Source organism: Pan troglodytes, chromosome 15 (assembly GCF_028858775.2).
Source record: "Pan troglodytes isolate AG18354 chromosome 15, NHGRI_mPanTro3-v2.0_pri, whole genome shotgun sequence".
NCBI classification, from domain to species: Eukaryota; Metazoa; Chordata; class Mammalia; order Primates; family Hominidae; genus Pan; species Pan troglodytes.
The window spans coordinates 73043113-73069396 of NC_072413.2; the positions used below are offsets into that span (position 1 = coordinate 73043113).

At 41.1% G+C, this 26284-nt stretch overlaps 1 protein-coding gene across 4 annotated transcripts in view; it reads right to left on the reverse strand.

Annotated features, from left to right (window-relative positions):
- NEK9 (NIMA related kinase 9) overlaps window positions 1-26284 on the reverse strand; it is a 45272-nt gene that overhangs the window by 10607 nt on the left and 8381 nt on the right. For 2 of the 4 annotated variants that reach the window (XM_016926437.4, XM_063793735.1), the window contains 14 exons: window positions 26101-26206; window positions 24479-24610; window positions 21481-21591; window positions 20619-20683; window positions 17602-17652; window positions 16967-17159; window positions 14635-14779; window positions 13794-13994; window positions 13252-13298; window positions 11133-11288; window positions 8946-9054; window positions 8281-8442; window positions 4372-4542; window positions 2649-2708 (listed from right to left, as the gene is read on the reverse strand). In XM_016926437.4, coding sequence (XP_016781926.1) covers window positions 2649-2708; window positions 4372-4542; window positions 8281-8442; window positions 8946-9054; window positions 11133-11288; window positions 13252-13298; window positions 13794-13994; window positions 14635-14779; window positions 16967-17159; window positions 17602-17652; window positions 20619-20683; window positions 21481-21591; window positions 24479-24610; window positions 26101-26206 — 1709 coding nt within the window. Of the gene's footprint in view, window positions 1-2648; window positions 2709-4371; window positions 4543-8280; window positions 8443-8945; window positions 9055-11132; window positions 11289-13251; window positions 13299-13757; window positions 13995-14634; window positions 14780-16966; window positions 17160-17601; window positions 17653-20618; window positions 20684-21480; window positions 21592-24478; window positions 24611-26100; window positions 26207-26284 lie in introns of all 4 variants that reach the window. The other 2 variants (XM_016926436.4, XM_063793734.1) reach the window with 1 other exon arrangement.

A 26284-nucleotide genomic window follows, 5' to 3' on the forward strand; every position in this document is an offset into this window, starting at 1 on the left:
AATTTTAATATGGGCCAAAGAAAAATATAATTAAGAAGATTAATCTGTCAAAGTTAAAAAAAATTGCCTGGTATTTTCTTTTTTTCTCTTACTCCTCAGGGATCCTTGTTCTGATGCCTGGTATTTTCTGAGGCTAAATGTAAAGAAGGGTTAATTATCACCTGCTGTGCTGGCCTGGGGACTAACTGGGTCATGCTGAGATCCTAAGGAAGCAGCAGAACTATAGTTACCAAAGTGAGTTCTGAAGCTTACTTTTTGTTTTAAATGGCTTTTTAAGATTATGCTGCATTTTAGATATACCTAAGACTATTTTAACATACGTGTAAATTTTCATGTCTAACAATAAACATAGGTCTATTTGCCACTAGAACTAGAATTGCACTATCCAATATGAGTTACTAGCTATATGTGCCCACTTAAACTTAAAGAGAATTAAAAATTCAGTTCCTCAGTCACACAAGCCACTCTCTGGAGTGCTCAATAGCCACAGAAAGCTGGTAGCTACTATACTGAACAGCACAGATATGGAACATTTCCATTGTTGCAAAAAGATCTACGGGACACTGCTGAACTAGAGCATTACCTATATCACTGTATTTGCCTTGTGAATTCCTTTCTTCTCTGGCCTCCTACCCAGATGAAACCATTCTGTTTAATTTTATATTTATCATTTCTTCTTAAAAACTTCATCACCTTCATGCATCCTTAAATAATACATTACTATTCATTTTACTTTTATTTATTTTTTTTGAGATGGAGTCTCACTCTTTCGCCAGGCTGGCGTACAGTGGCGCAATCGTGGCTCACTGCAACCCCTGCCTCCCAGGTTCAAGCGATTCCCCTGCCTCAGCCTCCCGAGTAGCTGGGACTACAGATGTGCACCACCATGCCTGGCTAATTTTTTTTTGTATTTTAGTAGAGACAGGGTTTCACCATGTTGGCCAGGATACTCTCAATCTCCTGACCTTGTGATCTGCCTGCCTTGGCCTCCCAAAGTGCTGGTGTTACAGGCGTGAGCCACCACACCCAGCCTATTTTACTTGTTTCTAAACTTTATAAAAAGGCATGTAGTCTGCTGCAACTTGCTTTTTACATTTCACATTATGGAAATATTTGGAGATGTTCACTTTCACTCCAATGGATGGTTACAACGCATTTAATCAACAAATAGTTACTGAGCATTTACCATTTGCCAGGCACTGTTCTAGGGAAGTAGATAAAATGATAAATAAAAAAGACAAAAATCCCTGCTCTTCCTCGAGTTTACATCTTCCCAACAATGGACATTTGCTTTTAATTTTATGTTTTTCCTTTAAATACTGTTTTAGCAAAACAAACTTGTAGTAGAACTGCTGTGCTTAGTGAAAGATCTTTAGTCAGTTTTGACAGATATTAATATACATAAACAGAGATGCCAAGCAATGGGCTACTTAACTATATATAATATGGTGTAATAAGTCAGTGTATATGTGTAAACTGAAGTTCAACAAGTCTAGATCATGTTTTCAGCTGTTTCTTTTTGGAGGTTTAATCTGTTTGATTGACCGATTGTTTATGTATTTATTCATTCATTCGAGATAGGGTCTCGCTATGTTGCCCAGGCCGGATTGCAGTGGCTATTCATAGGCATGATGATAGTGCACTGTAACCTTGAACTCCTGGCCTCAAGTAATCCTCCTGACTCAGCTTCCTGAGTACCTGGGACTAACGGCTGTGCCACTGTGCCCAGCTTTAATCTGCTTTTATTCTGGGTGTTTATGTGTTTTGATTCCAAACAATATCAGAATCTGGGCTGGGCATGGTGGCTTATGCCTGTAATCCCAGCACTTTGGGAGGCTGAGGTGGGCAGATCACTTGAGGCCAGGAGTTTGAGACCAGCCTGGCCAAACCTACTAAAAATACAAAAAATAGCTGAGTGTGGTGGTGCATGCCTGTAATCCCAGCTACTTGGGAGGCTGAGGAAGGTGAATCACTTGAACCTGGGAGGCAGAGGATGCAGTGAGCCGAGATTGCGCCATTGCACTCCAGCCTGGATGACAGAGCAAGACTGTGCCTCAAAAAAAATAAATAAATAAAATAAATCAGAATCCTGGTTCTGAGACATCAAAGACTACAGGGACTCTAGCAGGTAGAAAACCAAAAAGGAAAATAGATTCAATTTCCTGGCATGGTCCCCAATAATAGAGAACCATGAAGACAGCAGTCAAAGGAAATCTATCAGAGATCTTTGGGATGATTCTCCTAACCACACTGAAAGTTTAGCCGAGTTTTATTCTGAGTGCCTGTTTTGGTGAACTATTTCTTTAGACTGGAATACCCCTGGGAATACCATGGAAGTAGAGGACTCATTACCCCCTAGAATAGTAAGGAAAGGAGTAATACATAAGTCATATTACAGTACTGGGCAAGCTACTTAATTACTTGCATATGCGTTGGAGGCAAAGATGATGTACTGTCTCTCTGACCACAATGTAAAAGTTATAACTTACTGCAAAACCAAACAAAATATGATCTTCTCTCTTAACCACTGTATTCCTCACTTCCCAAAGACATTTCCCATTTTCCTTTGGGTTTTGGAGTCTACATGGAATCTAACCAAAAGACCCACACTTCAGAAAACCACTGGTACCTGAAACATTGGTACTTACCAGTTCCAATGGATAAGCCACTGCTATTGGAACGGATGGTCTTAGAATTCAATACTTTCTCTGAGAAAAAATATTTGGTAGGTAAGCACTGTATACAGATATAGGCAAGAAAAATGAGAGAAGACTAGGATAGGGAGATAATTGCTCTCCTTGACTCCAGATAACTTTAGAACTATAACTTACAGTTTTAGAAATTAGTATCATAAGCTAAGCACCACTTGCTATTCTAAGTATATTCACTATCTACATTAGCAACTGTCTGCCTTGGCTGGTCACTGGAATCACCTGGGAAGTTTTAAAAAGTAACCATGTGTTTGAGACTAGCCTAGGCAACATGGCAAAACCCAATCTCTAAAAAAAAATACAAAGCTAGCCAGGTGTGGTGGCACTGGCCTGTAGTCCCAGCTACTTGGGAGGCTCAGGTGAGAGGATCAATTGAGCCTGGGAGAGCGAAACTACAGTGAGCTGTGTCTGTGCCACTGCACTCTATTCTGGGTAACAGAGTGAGACTCTGTCTCAAAATTTAAAAAAAGGAAGTAACATTGCATAGGTCCGTAGGTTCCACCCCAGAGATTCTGATTTAATTGGTCAGGGATAGGGTCTGGACCATGGTATTCTTAAAAGCTTCTTGGCCGGGTTCAGTGGCTCATGTCTGTAATCTCAGCACTTTGGGAGGCCAAGGCAGGCAGATCATGAGGTCAGGAGTTCAAGACCAGCCTGGCTAATATGGTGAAACCCCATCTCTACTAAAAAATCCAAAAATTAGCCAGGTGTGGTGGTACACTCCTGTAGTCCCAGCTACTTGAGAGACTGAGGCAGGAGAATCGCTTGAACCTGGGAGGATGCAGTGAGCTGAGATCGCACCACTGCGCTCCAGCCTGGGCGACAGAGCGAGACTTCGTCTCAAAAAAAAAAAAAAAAAAAAAATCTTCTCAAGGATTCTAATGTATGTGCTGCTAAGGCTGCAAACCACTGATCTAAAAGTAGACTTATAAACCCTTACACAGGCATTTATAAAGTAGTTCATAACAAAGTAATCTTTATGCAGAAAGTGCTTATAATTTAAAGTTTCTTTTAAAGGATGTACTGAATGTTTCTCATGAAAGCATGAGCACAGACAACAAATTAATTGGTGGATGATTAGAAGTAACAAATTCTAGGGCCAGGCACGGTGGCTCACGCCTGTAATCCCAGCACTTTGGGAGGCCGAGGCAGGTGGATCACCTGAGGTCAGGAGTTCTAGACCAGCCTGGCCAACGTGGTGGAACCCCGTCTCTACCAAAAATACAAAAATTAGTCAGGCGTGGTGGTAGGCACCTATAGTCCAAGCTACTTGGGAGGCTGAGGCAAGAGAATTTGCTTGAACCTAAGAGGCGGAGGTTGCAGTGAGCCGAGATCACACCATAGCACTCCAGCCTGGGCGAAAAGAGTGAAACTCCAACTCAAAAAAAAGACAAAAAAACAACCAAAAAAATCAATTCTAAGGGGGGAGGCAGAGCCCAAACTTATATTAAAAAATAATCAAGAGATGGAACATAGCGAAGCTCCAGGAAATGACAATGTTCTGTTCCCACCACTAGGCATGGCATCCTTGACCATTACAAGACTTACAGAAATAGCTTCTTCAGGACATTTCTGTTTCCAACAATGTGACTAACAGTACTCAGATGTGGGTCCCTCCTCTGTCAAAGCCATCCCAACCCCAGACATATGAAACTCTTACCAACAATGAGAATGGTATGCCATCCACGGCAAGACAGGTCCGGGACATGATGCAGAGATCCAAAAATAGGCCGAGGCCATGAGGTACAGATATCAGAGCCATGTGGTCTCTCTGTGGGGGTCATTGCCAGGCGGCCATTACCACCATTGCCCCAGGCAAAAATGTGATTATCTAGGAAAAAAGTTAAACAGCAGACCATTTAACAGAACACTGGCTTCCCAATTCTCCGGGTTCCCCATCTTTATATCCTAGAGCTAGAAAGACTTCCCACTATGTACTAAACAACGGAAAGCTGTTTATTCTCCTATATAAAGCCTAAACTCTTCCTGATTCCATTCAGGTAAAAATGCCCACTCTTCCTATGTACTGCCATTCATTCATTCATTCATCCAATCATTCACCTTTTTCTTCAACAACTTTTTATCGGTCATTCATTCAAACAGTGACTGAACATCTATTTCATGACAGGTACTGCATGGGGTGATAGAGCAGTGAACAAAACCAAGTCCTTGCCCTGTGGAACTGACATTCTAGTAGGGGAGACTGATAATAATAAATATACACCTAATATTTAAGGTGGTGATAAATGCTATGAAGATAAATGGTGGAGAAAAATAAGTGGAAACAAAGAGTAACAGTGGGGTGGGATATCATTATTTTAGATAGGGTAGGTCAGAGGAGTTCTGACACTTGAACAGAGATCCTACTGGAGTGAGGAAGAGTTTCCAGGCAGAGAGAACAGCAACAGCAAAAGTAATGTCAGCAGCACAAACAAGGAACAAGGAGACCCCTGCAGCTAGAACAAAGTAAAGGAAGGGACGGGATAACAGAAGGGGTCAGGAGGTGGCTGAGGTCCTGCTCACATAGGGCCAGTTGGGCCACTGTGATGACTCTGGCACTTACTGGCTGATAGAGGAAATCACTGGAGGTTTTGAGCAGTAGTTATTTAAGAGAATCCCTCTGTCTACTGAGGAGAACTGATGGCAGGGGAGCAAGGATGGAAGCAGGGAGACCAGTTGTAGTGGAGATGGTGAGAAGTGGTTGGATTTATTCTGAAGATAACCAATATGGATGGGATGTGGAGTATAGGAGGAAGTTGCCATTTAGTGAGACAGGAAGGTTGCAGGAGGTACGGATCTGGGCAGAAAATCAGAAGTTTGATTTTGAGTATACTAAGTTTGTCTGAGATGCCTATAACTTCTTATCCAAATCAGCCTTTTTTAAAAAAATGAAACAGGGTGGCTATTAATCATTAAGCCAGGACAACAGGCATGAAGGCATGAATCAGGATAGGTCTAAGATAACTGGGTTATATGGCCCACCCTAAATTTAGACATCAAGTTGAGGAGCTGTTGAATAAATGAGTCTGAAGGTCAAGCCTGGTGATATAAAGCAGTCAATGTATAGGGGGAATTTAAGGGAACGAGCTCACTTTGGAGAGACAAGTGAGCCTTGGGGTACTCCAGGACTTAGAAGACTAGGCTGCTGCTATTATAGCACCTAACACCTGCCTGTGCTAGTCCCCTATTCTACTAGAGTGTGAGCTCCTTGAAAGCAGGGGTTTTCTGAGACTCATTTCTATATTCCTAGAGCCTAAAAGAGGACTTGGACATGAATGAGGCCATCAAGTACAGTTCAGAGGAGTATAGGAACATCAAAAGGTAATATGCCCAGCCACAGAATCCAAATTTACATTCCTCATTCTGAAGTTAAAGTCATGAACTACATAGATCTATTCAAGAAACATGAGCTCTCTGAAGCCCTGTCAGAAAGTGCTACTGCAGTTGCTGCACTAAATTTATCTTCAGTGACATCCTGACTGTCCTGTGTAACGTTTCCATTTATCCAAGTCTGACCTAAACAGTTTGCTCCTTAAAGTCCCTTATTTTGGGACAAGCAGAGAGAGTTAATGTGCTGTTCTGAATGCTGGTTTATTTAAATATGGTAACAGATCACCTCATTGACAATATCCCTGAGACCCCTCATAAGTACAGAACAGGCATGGACCAAAAGAAAACAAGGATATCTCAGAGCACAAGCAACAACAAAAAAGTTGATGAGTCAAAAGATAGGAAGATGAAATGTATTGGCTGGGCATGGTGGCACACGCCTGTAATTCCAGCTACTTGGGAGGCTGAGGCAGGAGAAGCACTTGAACCCGGGAGGTAGAGGCTGCACTGAGCCGAGATCATACCACTGTACTCCAGCCCGGGTGACAGAGCGAGACTCTGTCTCAAAAAAAAAAAAAAGAGAGAAAATGAAATGTGAGTTGTTACCAGTCAAGTGAAAAAAGTGGCTACAAAAATTTAGAAGTTCAGATGATGACACAGGAAAAAGAAAAAAGAGGAAAAAATCAAGCAAAGAAGGAAGGGAATGTAGGATAGCAACAAGCAGCAGTACAGAAGAGAAGGAGTGACCAGGCGTGGTGGCTCACACCTATAATCCCAGCACTTTTGGAGGCCAAGGCGGGTGGATCATCTGAGGTCAGGAGTTCAAGACCAGTCTGGCTAACATGGCAAAACCCCATCTCTACTAAAAATACAAAAATTAGCTGGGCATGGTGGCAAGTGCCTGTAATCCCAGCTACTCAGGAGGCTAAGGCAGGAGAATCGCTTGAACCTGGGAGGCGGTAGTTGCAGTGAGCTGAGATCGCGCCACTGCACTCCAGCCTGGGCGACAACAGTGAGATTGTGTCTCAAAAAAAAAAAAAAAAAAAAAAAAAAAAAAGAAGAGGAGTGAGGAACCAGACAATACTGCGGAAAGAAATAGCCACAGAGGACCAGGTGCAGTGGCTCACACCTGTAATCCCAGCACTCTGGCAGGCCGAGGTGGGCAGATCACGAGGTCAGGAGTTCGAGACCAGCCTGGCTAACATGGTGAAACCCTGTCTGTATTAAAAATACAAAAATTAGCTGGACGTGGTGGTTTGTGCCTGTAGTCCCAGCTACTCAGGAGGCTGAGGCACAAGTATCACTTGAACCCGGGAGGTGGAGGTTGCAGTGAGCCAAGATCGCGCCATTGTACTCTAGGCTGGGCAATAGAGCAAGACTCCATCTCAAAAAAAAAAAACCAAAAAAAGGCCAGGCACAATGGCTCACGCCTGTAATCTCAGCACTTTGGGAGGCCGAGGCAAGCAGATCACCTGAGGTTGGGAGTTCGAGACCAGCTGACCAACATAAAGAAACCCCGTCTCAACTAAAAATACAGAAATTAGCCGGGTGTGGTGGCGCATGCCTGTAATCCCAGCTACTCGGGAGGCTGAGGCAGGAGAATCGCTTGAACCTGGGAGGCAGAGGCTGTGATGAGCCGAGATTGCGCCATTGCACTCCAGCCTGGGCAACAAGAGCGAAACTCTGTTTCAAAAAACAAACAAACAAACAAACAAAAAAAATCGTCTCAGAGAAAAGAGAGGAGAAAAATCAATTAGACCAACTCAGAAATCTGAGAGATACATAATATAGAGGAAAGCAGCCCTTCAAACCTTAGCAGTCCCTATGGACATCACTGCAGTACAGGTGACCCCAGCCAACAGAGAAAATATGCTGTTCTCTCCAGCAATCCAATCAATGTTTACTGAAATCAATCAACAAGATACTGGGCAAGTTATATAGAAGTACTTAATAATTCTTATAACATTTTACCAAAAAAGTGAAAGCTGAAATGAAAAAAGGAGGAATGTAGAACATTAACCTATCATTATCTAGAAATCTGGCCTTTAAAAACAATCACTATGTTGAACACATGAAAAGTTAATAAAGCTCAATATATATAACCGGCCACCAGTTTAATACAGATAAAAAAGTACATCCACAATTCAGCTATACAAATAACTAGTCCATTTCTTTCCCAGCCAAGAACTGAAACACAGCCATGTGTCCAGAAAGCTTGAAATGATATGTACAGACTCACCATCAGTGGCAGCAATGGTAAACTCATCACCGCAGGAGACCCTGATCACTTGCTTCCCACCTAGGGGTCCCCCCAACAGGTTGATTCCCAGACGCTTCTTGTAGTTCCCAACGCCCAGCTGCCCGCACTTGTTGCAGCCAAAGGTCAGAAGCCGGCCTCGCTCTGAGAGATAAGCAAAAAGAAATAACAAGGCACAAATGAGTCCTGGAACCTAGAGAAGATGCAGCCAAGCAGACTTCATGGATTAGCTTCCGGTTGTTAGAATATACAAATACAAAACTAGCCACATGATCCCGGACCTAGGACAAATACAGTATCTAGGCACTATAACCAATTAGATCCAGTCAGCGACTCAATATTGTATTCTCTCTCCAGTACAGTATTTTTAGTGAGAAAAATGAGTACTACCTTAGAATACTTATAAAAGGTGCTAATCAGAGACAACAGGTGTCTGGAATCATAGGTGTGGTGTTCTCATAAAAGGATGTATTTATTATGCATTTATAATAATTATCAATAAAAATATGTACCTGAATACATTAATGAAATAATACTAGATTTTCAGGGGAAATCGGGATGACATACATATAAAGAAAACCTAATACCTGGTAGAATAAAAGAGGCTCAGCTACTAAGGCATGTGATACAGTTGTAAATCAACTTACCATCAATAGCAGCTGTGTGAGTCTTGCCTGGGGCAATGGTACGGATCTTATAAAAGGACAACTGTTTGGCCAAGGTAAAGGACGTTGTGTAGGGAACTTCATGGTATGCCTGAAACAAAATAAAACACAAAGCAGATGCATGAGGTAAGAAAATCGAGGGAAAATCAGGCTGAGATTGGAAAAAAGTCCTGGTGACCAAAAGGCCTTTCAAGTGAGTTATATTACTAAGAAGAGGGTGCCAGGTAGTTTTCCATCTCCAACAGAAAACAAGAGGAAATAAGCTCAATATGTAATCAGAGAATGCAGCACATGAGGCAGAACTTTCTGACAACCAAAGTTTTAGATTCTGACTTAGGGTTTATAAAACATGAACTTTCCATCCCAGAAGGTATTTATATAAGGAGAGAATCGTTGACATTTACCTTGGTTATACACTCTGCATATCTAACAAGGGCAGGGAAGGGCAGGGCAAAGAATTAAAGTCCTGAGGACTGTCTCTAGCCCATAAAGGAATCAGCTTACTGTGATCTAATTTCATCTATAGGGTAGTGTTTCTCAACTTAATTAAAACTCATGTTCCCTTTGAATTAGTATTAAAAAAGAATCCTCTCATTTAAGTTTAAAATTTCACAACAAATCCACTGCTATAATGAAAACATAAATCAAGTAATAGTAATTCTAAATTTTTTTTTGTTTGTTTATTTTGTTTTGTTTTGAGACGGAGTCTCGCTTTGTCGCCCAGGCTGGAGTGCAGTGGCGCGGTCTCGGCTCACTGCGAGCCCCGCCTCCCAGGTTCACGCCATTCTCCTGCCTCAGCCTCCCAAGTAGCTGGGACTACCGGTGCCTGCCACCACACCTGGCTGGTTTTTTTTTTTGTATTTTTAGTGGAGACGGGGTTTCACCGTGTTAGCCAGGATGGTCTTGATCTCATGACCTCGTGATCCGCCCACCTCAGCCTCCCAAAGTTCCGGGATTACAGGCATGAGCCACCGCGCCCGGCAACTGAATATTTCTTTTCAAACTACAAAGACACTCTCTCCAGCCTTGCCCTGAATTTGTACTCTCCTAATTGAAAATCACTACTTTAGATTGCTTAAAAATTGATTCTTACCTTTTTCATTGAGTCAGAAAACTTCTGTCTCTTAATTTTATTCTTTGGAAAATGACAAAACTCATTATATTAACACAAAAAGGAAACTAAGATGCAGCCATAAAAAAGGATGAGTTCATGTCCTTTGTAGGGACATGGATGAATCTGGAAACCATCATTCTCAGTAAACTATTGCAAGGACAAAAAATCAAACACTGCATGTTCTCACTCATAGGTGGGAATTGAACAATGAGAACACTTGGACACAGGGTGGGGAACATCACACACTGGGGCCTGTCATAGGGTGGGGGAAGGGGGGAGGGATAGCATTAGGCGATATACCTAATGTAAATGACGAGTTAATGGGTACAGCACACCAACATGGCGCATGTATACATATGTAACAAACCTGCACGTTGTGCACATGTACCCTAGAACTTAAAGTATAATAATAATAAAAAAAAGGAAACTAAGACAATATCAGTGGTGAATTTGCTAACATTTTTGAAGACAGAATGGTAATTACATTCGATAAGCCTAAACAGGATCAGTGATTTGGGAGAAATCTAAAAAACTCCAATCAATCAAAAAAACTCCAGGAAGGTGATACATGGAAATACGTTTTTTTTATAACATTAATTTGCTTGTTCCTATTTCAGTAAGGTAAAAGCTGAATTTCATCATTTTATTCTTTGTAATCAATTTATTTGTTGAAGTATAACACACTGCAAAATATCACACAGCTTGACACATTTTTCTATATACATATACTTGTATAACCATTACAGATCAAGATATAGACCATTCCCATTACTCTAGGATCCCTTCCACCTCTTCTGTTAATACCCCTCCTTCAATAAGTAGCCACAGTTTTGATTTCTGCCAGTATAAGTTAATTTTGCCTGTTCTTAAATTTTACACAGATAGAGCTATATAGCATGTACTCTTTGTGGCTGGCTTCTTTTGCTGCACACAATGCCTATGAGACCATAACTAAAGTCAAATTCCATGGTCACTAACCAATAATGGCATCTCAAAGAAATTCCAACCTAGAGAAATTCTGATGATGTGGTTAGAACACCAATCAGGACACTCACTTCATGGTTGATAATTCCCGACATGCACTGATTCAGACCCAGCTTATTGAATTCATTGAGTCCACAGGCCAGCACTTTGCCTGACTGGGTCAACAGAAATGTCCCATCACAGCCACATTGAACTGCAACAATAATCAAGGCCTTGGGAACATCCACCTGCAAGAAAAAAATCAGAAAAAGAAATCCCAAATATATAATTCGTATTAGAAAAAAAGCTCTCAAATTCTTTCAAAAGAGACATGCTGCATTTAGCAGAATGACTACAGGAAAGTGAGGACTGCTCTATTCTTTTCAGGTTTGCCTAGTGTCTTAGAGACTACTTTTTCTTTTCTTTTTTTTTTTTTTTTTTTGAGATAGAGTTTCCCTCTTTTGCCCAGGCTCGAGTGAAGTGGTGCGATCTTGGCTCACCGCAATCTCTGCCTCCCAGGTTCAAGCAATTCTCCTGTCTCAGCCTCCCAAATAGCTGGGATTACAGGTGCATGCCACCATGCCCGGCTAATTTTTGTATTTTTATTAGAGATGAGGTTTCGCCATGTAGGCCAGGCTGGTCTCGAACTCCTGACCTCAGGTGATCTACCCACCTTGGCCTCCCAAAGTGCTGGGATTACAGGTGTGAGCCATCACGCCTGGCTGAGACTACTATTTTCTTTTCTTCTTTTTTTTTTTTTGAGGTGGAGTCTTGCTCTGTTGCCCAGGCTGGAGTGCAGTGGTATGATCTCAGCACACTGCAACCTCTGCTTCCCAGGTTCAAAGCGATTCTCCTGCCTCAGCCTCTTGAGTAGCTGGGATTAAAGGCGTGTGCCACCATGCCCAGTTAATTTTTGTGTTTTTGGTAGAGACAGGGTTTCACCATGTTGGCCAGGCTGGTCTCGAACTCCTGACCTCAAGTGATTTGCCCGCCTCGGCCTCCCAAAGTGCTGGGTTTACAGGCGTGAGCCATTGTGCCCGGTCAAGGCTACTATTGTCAACGAAGAGCTCAAGTTTTATAATATCAAAGAAAAGGTGACAGTTCCAGGTCAACTAAACAAGACAGCCCCCTCTCAGTTTGTCTTAGTAATAGGTCCTACTTAGGGTGACTTGTCAAAAAGTTGAGAAAGAAGCTTCAATTCATTGCTGATTTTGTCCTTTGAGATGGAAGGCTGCTTGACAGTTACAGAAATTCAATAGCCCTGTGGGGTCCCAATCTGGTCATTTTATAGGAGAGGTGACAGAGTACTGAGGTAATATCTAAGACTTCCAAATGCTCATATCTTTTTACAGCTAACTAGACAGGACTGGAGAAGATGGGGTGATGCATGTGTGGGGTCACAATGGATGTGTGTAAAACCTGAAACCTCAACCCTCAGTTTCTGCCACAGCCTTTCCAGGAGAAAAGGAACAGCTGGGAATCCCATTGAGGATGGTCCCTAGAAATGCATAATAATTTAATTTTTAAAATATAAATAAAAACTGGTTTGGCTAAAAGTTCCCAAGGAAAGAAAAAAAAAAAAAGAAAACAGAAAACCCAAAACACTGGTAACAATAAATGGTATAGCTGATTTAGCCAACCCTCCAATGGGCAAGCCTGTGCCCTAGGGTAGGTGGGAGAGATGTGACTGTGCTTTTCCCCGAGCTGGTATCAGCCTCTGTGAGCCTCTCACAGGGCCAGCTCTGGCAAGGCTGAGAGTAATTAGATAATATGTTTCATGCAACATGACCGCTAAACAAAAACAACTATTAATATTTCATCTGGTGGTAAACTGTAGAAACAGGAGAGGAAAATGGCTGTGTTGGGTTAAGAGACAGTATACTGCTTTACAGTATCTTCTCGAGTTTTCCAGGGTATTTGTAGCTATATGTGACTTTTCTGCTGTACACGCTGATTTTAGCTGTCATCCCTGAGTAAGATGTGACTTCACAATGTCCACAGTCGCTGTATCCACTTTCTCAATTTTCTATGATTTGGTCAGATGACAAGACCACAGGGTGCTAAATCAGGAATCCTAGATTGTCAGTCTCCCAAACAGGAAACACTTCGGAAATAAACACCTTGATACAACAGAGCCAAGGAAAGAGGACATATTATTGGAGTCTGTGCGACTTAAGATAGGTTTTAGAAATAAGTTGCTTCTGATTTTACCTTTTGTGGTGTATAATAATCCTCTTCTGAATCCAAACCCAGTCGTCCTGAAACACACATAAGAATGAAAATCATTAAAATGAGGGCTTCCTTCCCAGTGAATAGGTTCTGTAAGATTCTCTTTTGCCAGGTGCGGTGGCTCACACCTGTAATCCCAGCACTTTGGGAGGCCGAGGCAGGCGGATCATGAGGTCAGAAGTTCGAGACAAGCCTGGCCAATGTGGTGAAACCCCATCTCTACTAAAAATACAAAAAATTAGCTGGGTGTGATGGCGTGCGCCTGTAATCCCAGCTACTCGGGAGGCTGAGGCAGGAGAATCGCTCGAACTCGGGAGGTGGTGGTTGCAATGAGCCCAGATCGTGCCATTGCACTCCAGCCTGGGTGACAGAGAGAGACTCTGTCTCGAGAGAAAAAAAAAAAAAAAAGATTTACTGAATTAACACTTCTCATTTAGGGGCTGCATGATGTGTTTAGATGCATACAACTTTGAAGTCAGGTTGTATACCTGTGAAGAAGTGGACAGAGACAAGGCTACCCCTACCATATTCGCCACAGCCCCAAGAATAGACTTCCTTGTTTCGTGTCAGAACCACCACATGATTATCTCCACAGGAGACCTGCTCCACTGGACTGCTGAGGAAGAAGTTCAGCTGCATGGGTTCTAGCACTTCAGGGCCAGCAACTTTGTCCACCCCCATGCAGCCATAATAATCTGATCCGAAGGCATAGAGCTGACCCTCATCTGCAAAAGAAAGGAAAACAGAATCCATCAAAGGACTGACTTATTTTATCTAATCAGAAAGTTGGGCAGGGCTGGAATGAGGACTACCCCAGCAAATGATCTCACATGAATTGATTATATCCAAGAAATTAAAAGCACAGACTGTGCAAGTCTAGAGTTCTATGTCAGAGAGTCATGTGTACTACTACTACTATATTAAACAATTTAAAAAGTGGTAGCATTATCACATTAAAAGGACTTAAAATTTTAATGGGGCCATCTTTGTTATATAAATAAAAAAATAAGTCCCAAGGAATCATTAACTAAGTAATGACAAGACCAAAACTAAACTTAGGTCTTGATCCTAATTTTGTGTTATCCATAGCCTGATGAGGTGGTAAGATTATTTTTCCTGCCAACCACGACACACATTTTCTCCTGATCCCAACTCTTCTCTGTTACCCACCTGTCTTCTCCTTGCTCACCACCCCCTAATACTATAGCAAATTTGGTATGTTATTATTAATGAGTATATTTGCTCAAGGTCCTCTGGTTCTTTATATACTGTCTTTTGTTTTAAAACCCCAACTAAGATTGCACAGCATTAAGCAAAATACCCCCACATTAAATGCACTTAAGACACTTTCTGCTGATGGCTTACCAGTCACACAGACAGTGAAATCATCACCGCATGACACCTGATGGATAGCTTTGCCTTGCAACTTCTCCACATGCTTTGGCTGTCGATAGGAGGCTTTGTCTCCATGGCCCAGCTGACCATGGAGTTTAGTGCCTCCTTGCATGTTCTGTGAAATAAAGAGGTCTTATGACTTTTTTTTTTAATTACATTTTATTAAACTTAAATTTTAAAAAGAGATGGGTTCTCGCTATGTTGCCCAAGCTGGTCTTGAACTCCTGGGCTCGAGTGATCCTCCTGCCTCGGCTTCCCAAAGTGCTGGGATGGTAGACATGAACCACCATCCCCGGCTGAGAGGTCTTGTGAAGTTTTAATTTTTCACGCCAAAAGCTGATCTTTAATGGAACTTCATATGAAGAAAAACAGTAGAAAAAAAGAGCTAGAAATTTAGAAATTAGAAAAAAATGGGCAAAGGGATTAAACATTTTAATAGCAAGTAGTATACCGATCCTGCCAACAGGTAAAGAAAACTTATAAAGTATCCAGATTAATATCCATTAATCTAATATTTGTCCTTCAAGTCTAAGGTAAACTATATATTTAATTACAGGTGATGGTGAAAAAAATTCTTTATAATATAGTCTAATTTTGCTGCTTTCTACAGGAATATAGCTTCTTGAAAATCTGTACTAGAAGTTTCATAAATTTTGGTCACAGTTTCCCTGAAACATGGAAGAGTTATAAAGAATCTGGCTACATCAAAGAGGCTGCTATACAGCAATGAGACTAGTCCTTGATGACTTTTCAACTTTTTTTTTTTTTTTGAGACGGAGTTTCACTCTTGTCACCAAGGCTGGAGTGCAGTGGCTCGATCTCAGCTCACTGCAAGCTCTGCCTCCTGGGTTCAAGCGATTCTCCTGCCTCAGCCTCCCAAGTAGCAGGGATTACAGGTGCCCGCCACCACGCCTGGCTAATTTTTTGTATGTTTAGTAAAGATGGGGTTTTGCCATGTTGGCCAGGCTGGTCTCGAACTCCTGACCTCAGGTGATCCACTCGCCTCGGCCTCCCAAAGTGTTGAGATTACAGGTGTAAGCCACCATGTCTGGCCTTTTCAACAGTTTTATAGAGAAAAATAATTCTATTAAATGAGTAAACTACAAGTCCTCATATTTTTTATATATATGTGTGTATGTGTGTGTGTGTGTGTGTGTGTGTGTATATATATATATATATTTTTTTTTTTTTTTTTTGAGACAAGGTCTTGCTCTGTCACTCAGGCTGCAGTGCAGTGGTGCAATCTTGGTTCATTGCAATCTCCACCTCCCAGGCTCAAGTGATTCTCATGCCTCAGCCTCCTGAGTAGCTGGAATCACAGGCATGTGCCACCACTCTCAGCTAACTTTTGTATTTTTAGTAGAGATGGGGTTTTGTCATGTTTGCCAGGCTGGTCTCAAACTCCTGGCCTCAAACAATCCACTCGCCTTGGCCTCCCGAAGTGCTGAGACTTCAGTTGTGAGCCACTACGCCCAGCCAATAAATGTTTAAGATACTAATTTCTCTCCAGCAGCCTGAAATGAGCCTGAGAAGGCATAGCAAGAGACAGGAGGAAAGCCAAGAGAACACGCTATCCCAGAAGGCAAGTGAAGACAAAGCTTCAAGAAGGAGGGAGTGGTCAACTATGTCAATGCTGCTGAGAGGTCAAGCTAGGTAAGGACTAAAAAGCATCTGTTTTATTTTAGCAATTTATGGGTCATTTTGTCAAGACTAGTTTCAATTGAGTGGCAGAGATGGAAGCTGCATTGTAGGTGAATGAAGAGAGAGTGGGAGATAAGGAAACAGACAGCAAACACAGACAATTTGTTAAGGAAGGTGAGAGGGGAGAATCTAGAGGGCAACAAACAAATTCTACACAAAATATACCCAGCCATCTTCAATCACTGCTGTGGGCTTCAGGGGTTTTCCTGACATGGTATAGTGCTTCCTTTGTTTACAAAGCTATTTCACAGGTAATAGTTGCTCTGAACCTCATGGTAATATAACAGAGTAATTGAGTGACTTGTCTGAAATCATCCAGCTGTAAATGGGAAAGCCCAGTCTCCTGAGTCTTTCAATTTTTCTCTCCCTCTCTCATTCATTCATTCAAAAAACATTTATAGGTGACCTAATATGTACCAGCCCTGGGCATACATCAGTGAACTAAACAGACAAAATCCCTGATCTCATAAGAGCTTCCATTCCATCACCCCATGTTGCCACTCCCTTAGTATAGGTTCAACTAATAAAATGCTTAGACATCGTGGGCCCAGTAAACAATTAGGCTTACAGCACTGTTCCAAAATGCTTAGCGTTCACTTACCACCCAAGTGTACAGTTCCTTCTCCACTGTGACCACAGCAAAGTGGGTATTCCCTGCACAGACCTGCCGGGCACTACAGCCACTCTTGATAACATCCAGTTTCTGGGGGGTGGATTTTCCACCACCCCAAACATAGACTTCACTGGTTCGTGATGTTACTACAGCAATGGGTGCTTCAGTCACAGTGCTTGACCTGCCAACAACCCCCAGAACAAAGGAACATTTAACATTAAAAACAATATCAAAGAAAAATGCTTCCAGTCTGTTCCCTGAGAAGAACTGCCAATTATGGTATGAGAAAGTATGTTCTTTCTCGACAACTTGTTTCAATGTGCTCTATCACAGCAGACTTTGCAATTCCTGCCTCGGGCTTCATCACAGCTTGGCCAGATCAGATTCCAGTCTGACCCATAACACCTACACTTTTCCACATTCATCATGGTAATGATGGCCACTTTAGTGTGAGGGTGAAATTATAGCTTTCTTCTTAGAAATGACTGTCTGACATTTAAGCAGATGCTGGCTCCTGAAAGGATGCCAAAGTATCCTCGGATCAAATAATGCCTACACTCAAGAAAGAACCCCCTGGTTGTAATTTCGGATATATTAGTTTTTAAGAGTCTCTTGAACATTACCTTGGTCTCTTTGTAGGTGCATTAAGCAGAGTGACTTTTTCCTCCATCTCTCTACCAAAAGAAAAGCAAAGATACATGAGTGAAATAATAGGTTTTTATATTGCAAAGGTGTCTGTTTAATACATTTCACAGATTTAATCCTCTTATAAACTGTATGCATCCTACAACATCACAATACTTTTAGCGAAGTACCTCAATACAACTCAAAACAGTTATATAGTCCTTTCATTAGACAATTCATTAAATACCCAAAGGCCAGCAGTTTGGGGCCATTTGCTTTCTATCTCTGAGAAATGGTCCAGGCTGGAACAGAGAGCCTTGAGAACCTCTGATGTACATATTTAGCATCTGATGGACACCTTCATCTAGTCTGCCCACTGACTCCCAAACTCAGTATCTCCAAATATGAGCTTGTTAGCTTTTTCCCAAATGAGCTTTTCTTTCTGACTCCTCTATTTCTGTAACTAGCCGCAACACCCTTCCCCAATTCTCCCAGTCAACTGGGCTTAAAACCTCAGTCATCTCTGATTCATCTCTCTCCCTTTCTTTAATATTCAGGTTCTACAGATTCTACCTATATAGTACTTTTTGTACTCACCTCTTCCTTTCCAGTCTCACCACCTTAGTTCTGGGTAGCTCTACTTCCCACCTGTACTGTGATAATACCTCCTAATCAGCCTCACTTATTACAGTCTTAATCATTTTACTATACTAATTTAACACAGATACTAATATTGCCAAATAACTCTTCCTTAGGTATGCCTCTCATCACGTGAACTGCCCTCTCGCAAACATCCACTATCTCTCAACAGTGGATGTGCTATCCACTCTACCTTTTGCCCTACCTCTTGAATTAACCACGATTTTCTTGGCCTGGCATGCAAGATTTCCTACCTATTTTTCCAGACTTCCTTCCTTTTGTTTGCACCCCACGTTCTAGCCCAGGGCTGTCATCCTACCTAAATCAATTATAGCTGAGCTCCTAGAATAGTGCTCAGGAATCAGTACTTTTTGAAAGCTCCTGATATTTTGCATCAAAAATCCCAGGTCTAGAACCACTAATCTAGCCAAATAGAATTTTGTGTTTCCTGAATATTTTCCACAACTTCCTGTGTCTATGATTTTGTTTATGCTATATTCTCTGTCTGGAAAACTCTGTCTTATGTTTTCCATCAAAGTACAAAGTTCCAACAAAGTATTGCAGGCAAATCTATAATTATCTCAGTAAAAATTTCATGCCTAAACTCAAGAAATAAGACATTAAAATAGTGACTTAAAATAGTGATTATGCCGGGTGTGGTGGCTCATGCCTGTAATCCCAGCACTTTGGGAGGCCGATGCAGGCAGATCACCTGAGGTCAGGAGTTTGAGACTAGCCTGGCCAACGTAGTAAAACCTCGTCTCTACTAAAAATACAAAAACTAGCCAGGCATGGTGGCGCCTGCCTGTAGTCCCAGCTACCCGAGAGGCTGAGGCAGGAGAACTGCTTGAACCTGGCAGGTGGAGGTTACAGTGAGCTGAGACTACGCCACTGCACTCCAGCCTGGGCAACAGAGTGAGACTCTCATAAAGTAAATAAAAGTAAATAAAATAAAATAAAATAAATCATTATATTGCTGTGAAATAAGCCAGACAAAAATTTTAAATATGCTTCACCAGACCAAAAGGGTGATACTGCCTGCACGTGCACAAAACATAAATGGAAGGTCATGGTGCTGTATCTGGAGTACTGTACATAATTTCAGGCACTAAAACACTGGCTACAGACCAACTAGAGAAGAACCAGAAAAGATTAATTAAATGGCATAGTAGAATAAAAGTACTGATGAAACAGCAAATATGCAATTAGGGATGTACAGAATGTATCCAAGAGCAAGACTTGAAAAGAGCATTGTATGTGAATATTTGGAAGATATAAAAACAAAAAACTGGTAGTGGAGGAAGAAGGGTAGCAAGGCAAAAATAGTGTAATAGGATGAAATACAGACTCAAACATTTAAGGAAGATAAATGTTTTAAATTAAGGTATGAAACCTCCTAGATGAACAGAGGGATAAAGGATGTTCTTCCTATCTCTAAAGATATCTGACAGAATAATCTCAGGAAATAACCTCTGAGGAGTCAATAAAACTCGACTTCAAATATGGGCAAAATGTACCTGAAGAGGATTCCTCCAACTCCAACCTACCACCTAAACAAATGCAGTGAAAAACAAAGGCTCAGGCCGGGCATAGTGTCTCATGCCTGTAATCCCAACACTTTGGGAGGCTGAGGCAGGAGGATTGCTTAGGCAACAGCTTTGAGATCAGCCTGGGCAACACAGTGAGACCCCGTCTCTATAAAAATAGAAAAATTAGCCAGGCATGATGGTGCACACCTGTAGTCCTAGCTACTTGGGAGGCTGAGGTGTAAGAATCACTTGCAGCAGAAGTTCAAGGCTGCAGTGAGCTAAGACTGTGCCACTGCACTCTAGCCTGGGTGACAGAGTGAGACTCTGTCTCAGAAAACAAACAAAAAACAAAAAAACCAAAGGACCAGTCCAACTCACACTACAATTGATAAGCACCCTATGCCAGGCCCTGGGCTGACCACTTTTTATGCGTTATCTTCTTTAATCCTGACCTCATCTTACTTTATAGAGGAGAAAGCCAAGAAATAAGGATGTTAAACAACTTGACGAAGATAATGACAAAATTCAGATACAAACATAAGGATGTCTGAGTCCAGACACCCCTCTTCCTTACTGCACTCTAATGCCTCAACTCTAAGGTTTAAAACCAATGGGTCGGGGAGTGAAGGGCTCTTGGGCCTCATTAGTACAAATTTAGAACAAAACAGCACAGGCTAAGGAGGCAAAAGTCAGAAGCCACCCCTAAGCAATAAAAGCAGGGATGTTGGTAGAAAATAGCACTATTGCAACCAAGTCAGGAAACACTACTCTTTCTTGTAGTACTCTGATCAAGCCTCTAAAAGTCAACTATCTCAGAAAAGACAATGGAGTGACTTCTTCATATTTACCTCCTGCGTTTCCTGAGAAGAGGGCGATCTAGAAGTTCATCTGCAGTAGGTCTCTGCTCAGGATCCTAAAAAGTAAAAATAGGGTTAGTTTTCACTTAATGGAAATGGGCAACATGGGATCTAAAGATGTTAATTAGTCAAAGACCACTGCATTATCCTTTTGTTTTAAAAATCATTTCTTATGTGATACTCCATATTTCATGCTTCTCACCTCATTATAATCAACACTTGTGCATGAAGGAGAATGTTTATAATGCATCTTCCTCACTTGTTCAGTTAGGGCAGTGGCTCTTGAACCTCAATATATACAGAACAGAAGAATTACCTGAGGTGTTTGTTACAAATAAAGATTTCTGGGCTTTATCCACAGAGATTCTGATTGAGTTCGTCTGGGGTGGGGCCCAGGAATCTTTTTTAACTTACAAAACTCCCCCACTCCCTGGTGATTCTGACTCCAGTGTTTCATGAAACATACTTTGAATAATACTAGAACTACACAGCAAGGGAACTACGAGATATGAGAAATACAGACATTCTGTATTAGAAGTGGTAAATTATCTTTCATTGCAGTTTTTTGAAATCTATATTCAGAAATTACTCTTGGCCATAAAAATCGAGCACAATTTAGATGGGAAATTCATTTCACAAACTAACACTTACAAAATAGAATGAAGTAAGAATTTGTTCACTGAAGCACACAACTATAATGAATTACCAATACCTATTCTGGGTATAGCCACAAATACACTCTACCCTGGGGAAGTGGATGTGGTTTTGTATGGTTTATAGCTATGCCATACACCAAACACTGAGGCTGGAAGGGGAAATACGAAACTGAAGTGAATGTTTAAGTCACACCTACCTGGTCAAGGCACGAATGAACCATTTGGATCAATTCCAAAGAGTACTGGCTAGAGTCAACTTCCATGGCCCGAATTCCTTGCACAATCTTCACACACAGGTTAAGTGGGTTCTATGAGAAAATGATGACTGCATTGTTCCTGGTTATATAAAGATGATGCTATACTCTACTGGTAGGGGCTCTCAGGTGTCTGTGACCATTATTTAAAGAATTGGCAATAGGTCTGACTTCTTGTTATAACTACTAGTATGCATCAACAAGAAATGGTTAGGGATGCACTGATGCTATCAGACAGAATGAAGCCAACTGGCCATACAATCTATAACTATGTGGCCAATAATATAATGCTCAGAGTATATTATAATCTGACCTTTCAACTGAATCCCAAGAAAAAGGAAAGCAAGATTAGCCATCCTTGTTGGCTTCATGTAGTTCCCTTGCCAACTAACTTGCCTCCTAATTTATGTATCCTAATTGTGGCTGTACAGGCAATACTCTGCTGCAACAGACAAGGCAGTAATAATAATAAGATGATAATACTAACAATATTATGGTAATACCACCACCACATTATTGAGAGACTACTACAAACTAGACAGGCACATTACATATATGATATTTTTTAGCCTCACTAACACCATTCAAGGAAATTATTACCATTATCAATTTATATATGAGAAAAACGGGGCTCAGAGATGTAAAGTAACTTGCCCAAAATCACAGATAGTAAAAATGGAGCTATAATTCCAACCAAAGCCTGACTCCAAGTCATATACATATATACACATATATACACGCATACATATACACATATATGTGTATATATGTATATGTGCACATGTGTGTACATATATACACACATGTGTGTACACACATATACACACATATGTGTACACACACACACACACACACACACACACATATATATATATTTCTTGAGACAGAGTCTCACTCTGTCACCCAGGCTGGAGTGCAGTGACATGATCTCCACTCACTACAACCTCTGTCTCCTGGGTTCAAGTGATGCTTGTGCCTCAGCCTCCTGAGTAGCTGGGATTACAGGCATGCGCCACCATGCCTGGATAATTTTTGTATTTTTTAGTAGAGACAGGGTTTCACCATGTTGGCCAGGCTGGTCTCGAACTCCTGACCTCAGGTGATCCGTCCGCCTCAGCCTCCCAAAGTGCTGGGATCACAGGCATGAGCCACCGCGCCCAGCCTCTGACTCCAAGTCATTTTTCTTCCACCATACTATTTAGGAGAATTAGATGATATACTAGAACAACCTTCAGGATTTAGAAAAATGAATAGGTCTTATGAAAGGGCAATGAATTTGCATTATCTTACATTTGCATTTTTCATATACATTATGAGAGAATCTCTGTGTGGGGAATATATATTGTTACCATGTTATAGATAATGAAACAGAGGATCAAAGAGATGAAGTGATTTGCCTAAATTCTCACACCTGGCTGGTAGAGGCAACTGGATATGAATCCACTTTAGCCCCTCAGTGTGCTCCATGGACCAGCAGCATCAGCATCACTTGGGAGCTTGTTAGAAACACAGACTATCAACCCCACCCCCCCCAAAAAATCTGCATTTCAACAAGATGATTTTGTATGCATATTAAAGTTTGAGAAGCACTGCTTTATATCAGGTTGTACTTTAATTTACTTAAAAAAAGAAAAAAAGACTTAAAGGGATTCATTGTCCATAAAGCAATGACAATCTTTATTTATTTTTTAACAGATAAACATTTTTTTCCTAGTTAATGAATATTTTTAACACCCACGATGTGTTAGGTATTGCAGAAAATAAAGCAAACATTTGGAAGGGTTTTAGACTACCTGGCAAAACCACAGCTATATAAAAAAAGTAAGTACAATAAAGTGATACTGGTGCTATGTCAGAAGTGTTTACAAGATAGAATAAAGGCACAAAGAAGTAACAATTTAGAAAAAGGCATAAATATGCTGGGTATGGGGGCTCATACCTGTAATCCTAGCACAGGCCAAGGCAGGAGGATCACTTGAGGCCAGGATTTTGAAACAAGCTTGGGTAACATAGTGAGAACCCATCTCTACAAAAAATAGCCAGGTGTGGTGAGGCATGCCTGTAGTTCGAACTACTCAGGAGACAGGCGGGATGACTGCTGGAGCACAGGAGTTTGAGACTGCAGTGAGCTATGATCACGACACTGCACTCCAGGCCTGGGCAACAGAGTGAGACCCAAATAAAACAATTATCTTTTGCTCTCTTCCATTCTGTTCACTAGATTTGCATCCTTTTACACGTTTCTAGGAAAGTGATGCAGTAGCTGCATGATCATCTGGCTGCTGTTAATAATGTTCCAATTCCTACTGCTTGAAAAAGTGAACCATCATATTCCATTTTTCGCTTTTTAAGAGATGAACTTTTTAATTTAATTTAATTTTAATTTTTTTTTGAGACAGGGTCTTGCTCTGTTGCCCAGGCTGGAGTACAGTGGTGCGATCTTGGCTTACTGCAGTCTCCACTTCCCGGGTTCAAGTGATCATTTCAACAGGGAATTCAAGTTGGAGATTTTTTTGAGACAGAGTCTTGCTCTGTTGCCCAGGCTGGAGTGCAGTGGCATGATCTTGGCTCACTGCAACCTCCACCTCCTGGGTTCAAGCAATTTTTGTGCCTCAGCCTCTCAAATAGCTGGGATTACAGGTGTGCGCCACCACACCCGGCTGAGTTTTGTATTTTTAATGGAGACGGGGTTTCACCATGTCGGCCAGGGTGACCTCAAGTGATCCACCCACCTCGGCCTCCCAAAATGCTGGGATTATAGGCGTGAGCCACTGCGCCTGGCTGGGTCTATAGCATTTTAGTAATAGATTACTAATCTTGTACCTGAATACAGGTTATTTTTGCCAGAAATCAGAAGCCTGGGAATAGAGTTGATCTGCTTAGTCAAGCTGTACCATCTGCAACCTGCTAGATGCAATATGGGGATAATATGCCAACTTACCGTAGCATCAAACGTCCTCTTTAAGGTAAGCAGTTCAAAAATGACGCAGCCTACTGCCCAGATATCAGACTTGAAATTGTACTTTACTCCTTGACAGAGCTCTGGAGACATGTAATATGGGGTTCCCACAAGCTGAGCAACAAAGAAACAATCAAAGAATAACTTCTTTTCTGAGGTAACTATGTTAACATTTCAACAGCTTAACTAAATTTCCTAGGAACTAGTCATAACAACCATAAAACATTCATCAGCAGATTCCAAAATGGTTTTTATGAGACGATGCCACTATGGAAAGAAATCTTATTCATATCAAACCTCTTGGGTCAATTATAAAGGGACAATCTCTGTGACAAAGGAACTGTGGTTACTTGAGGGGCTCAATAGCTCTGTGATTCCTAGATCACAGAGGCTTCAGGCATTCAGGGCCTACTGAAGACTTTACACAAACTTAGTAAAAGTTCACCAATGGGAAAAAAACCCAAACACTGGCAGTGGGGAGATGGTAACTGAATGAAGGAATTAGATGTTCTAACTAAAATACGCGTAATGAAACTTTTAAAATGCCCAATTTGGCATCTGTTATACTAACACAGCTAGCAAATTTCCTTTGAATTTGAAAAAGATTTTCTGACTTCAAAAATAAATTTGGAAATAAAAATGTCCTAAGAAGTCATGCCTCTCCCAAGATGAGATATAATGAATGCCCTAGCAGCTCTAATAAAACTCATAGTCAGCTTTAATCAGCAAAGCAAAGCAAATTTCAGATGGCTTACATGGCTTTTATAAATTTTCATATCATTCCTTCTTTGCATTTAACTAGCTAAAAAAAGTCAAGTCTTGGTTTTATCAGATTGTTCTTGATGAGAAAAATCCATATAAAGATATGATTGCTTCTTCAGAAGCTCACTTTGGCCTCCATCATAGAAACATCTGAGTCCCTGAAGCAGAGACTCCAAACCCTAAACATCTAAATTGCTTGCAGGCAAACCATGACATTATTAAAAAAAAATTATTGGCCAAAATCAGTTTTCAATTTCTTTTAAGGATAGAGCATTGTGAAACTAGAAGAAAAATAACTGGGTTTTATAATTCCTAAAAGGATAAGATTACTGTCCTAAAGATCAACTTATGTCTACTCTTTACCAATGATCTTTCTCAAAATCATGTGAGAGGGGACCCCTCTGCAGTTCAGACTGTGTATAATATTAAAGAATGGATTGTTCTCTGAGCATCAGCCTTCACTTGAAATATAGGGTTCTCTTTGAACCAGAAGCATTCAAAGGAAAAACAAAGAGATGTCTAACACCTTGAGCTCAAACATTAAATAAGAGATAAAGTGAAATCTACTAAAGATCCTAACCTGGACAAAACAGTAAAGCATTTTGCTGCTTTTAGATAAGTCCCTAATCAGTGTTGGAAAAAGGCTATGAGGTCAGAGCTGTAACGTGGGCAATGACTTAAATGCCTGCTAGTGGGCCCAGGAAAAAGACTTCTGAAGACATGCATTAAAAGTATGGAGAACTTGCAAGAATATTGAGAAAAGTATGCAAGATTTAGGGAGTATAGTTATATTTCACAGTGCTAGAAAAGAAAATAAAAATTAAGACAAGGGCAACACATACCGTCTCAGCCATGGAATACTCAGAATTAAGTTTCTTCGCTAGGCCATAATCTCCAAGTTTTATCAGGTTTGCCTTGGTCAGAAAAATATTTAATGTCTTTATATCTCTGAAAAAAAAAGATGCTGCAAATTAAGTTCACACAGATAATTGTTTTATTTCATCCCCCGCCTTGCCCAGGATTATT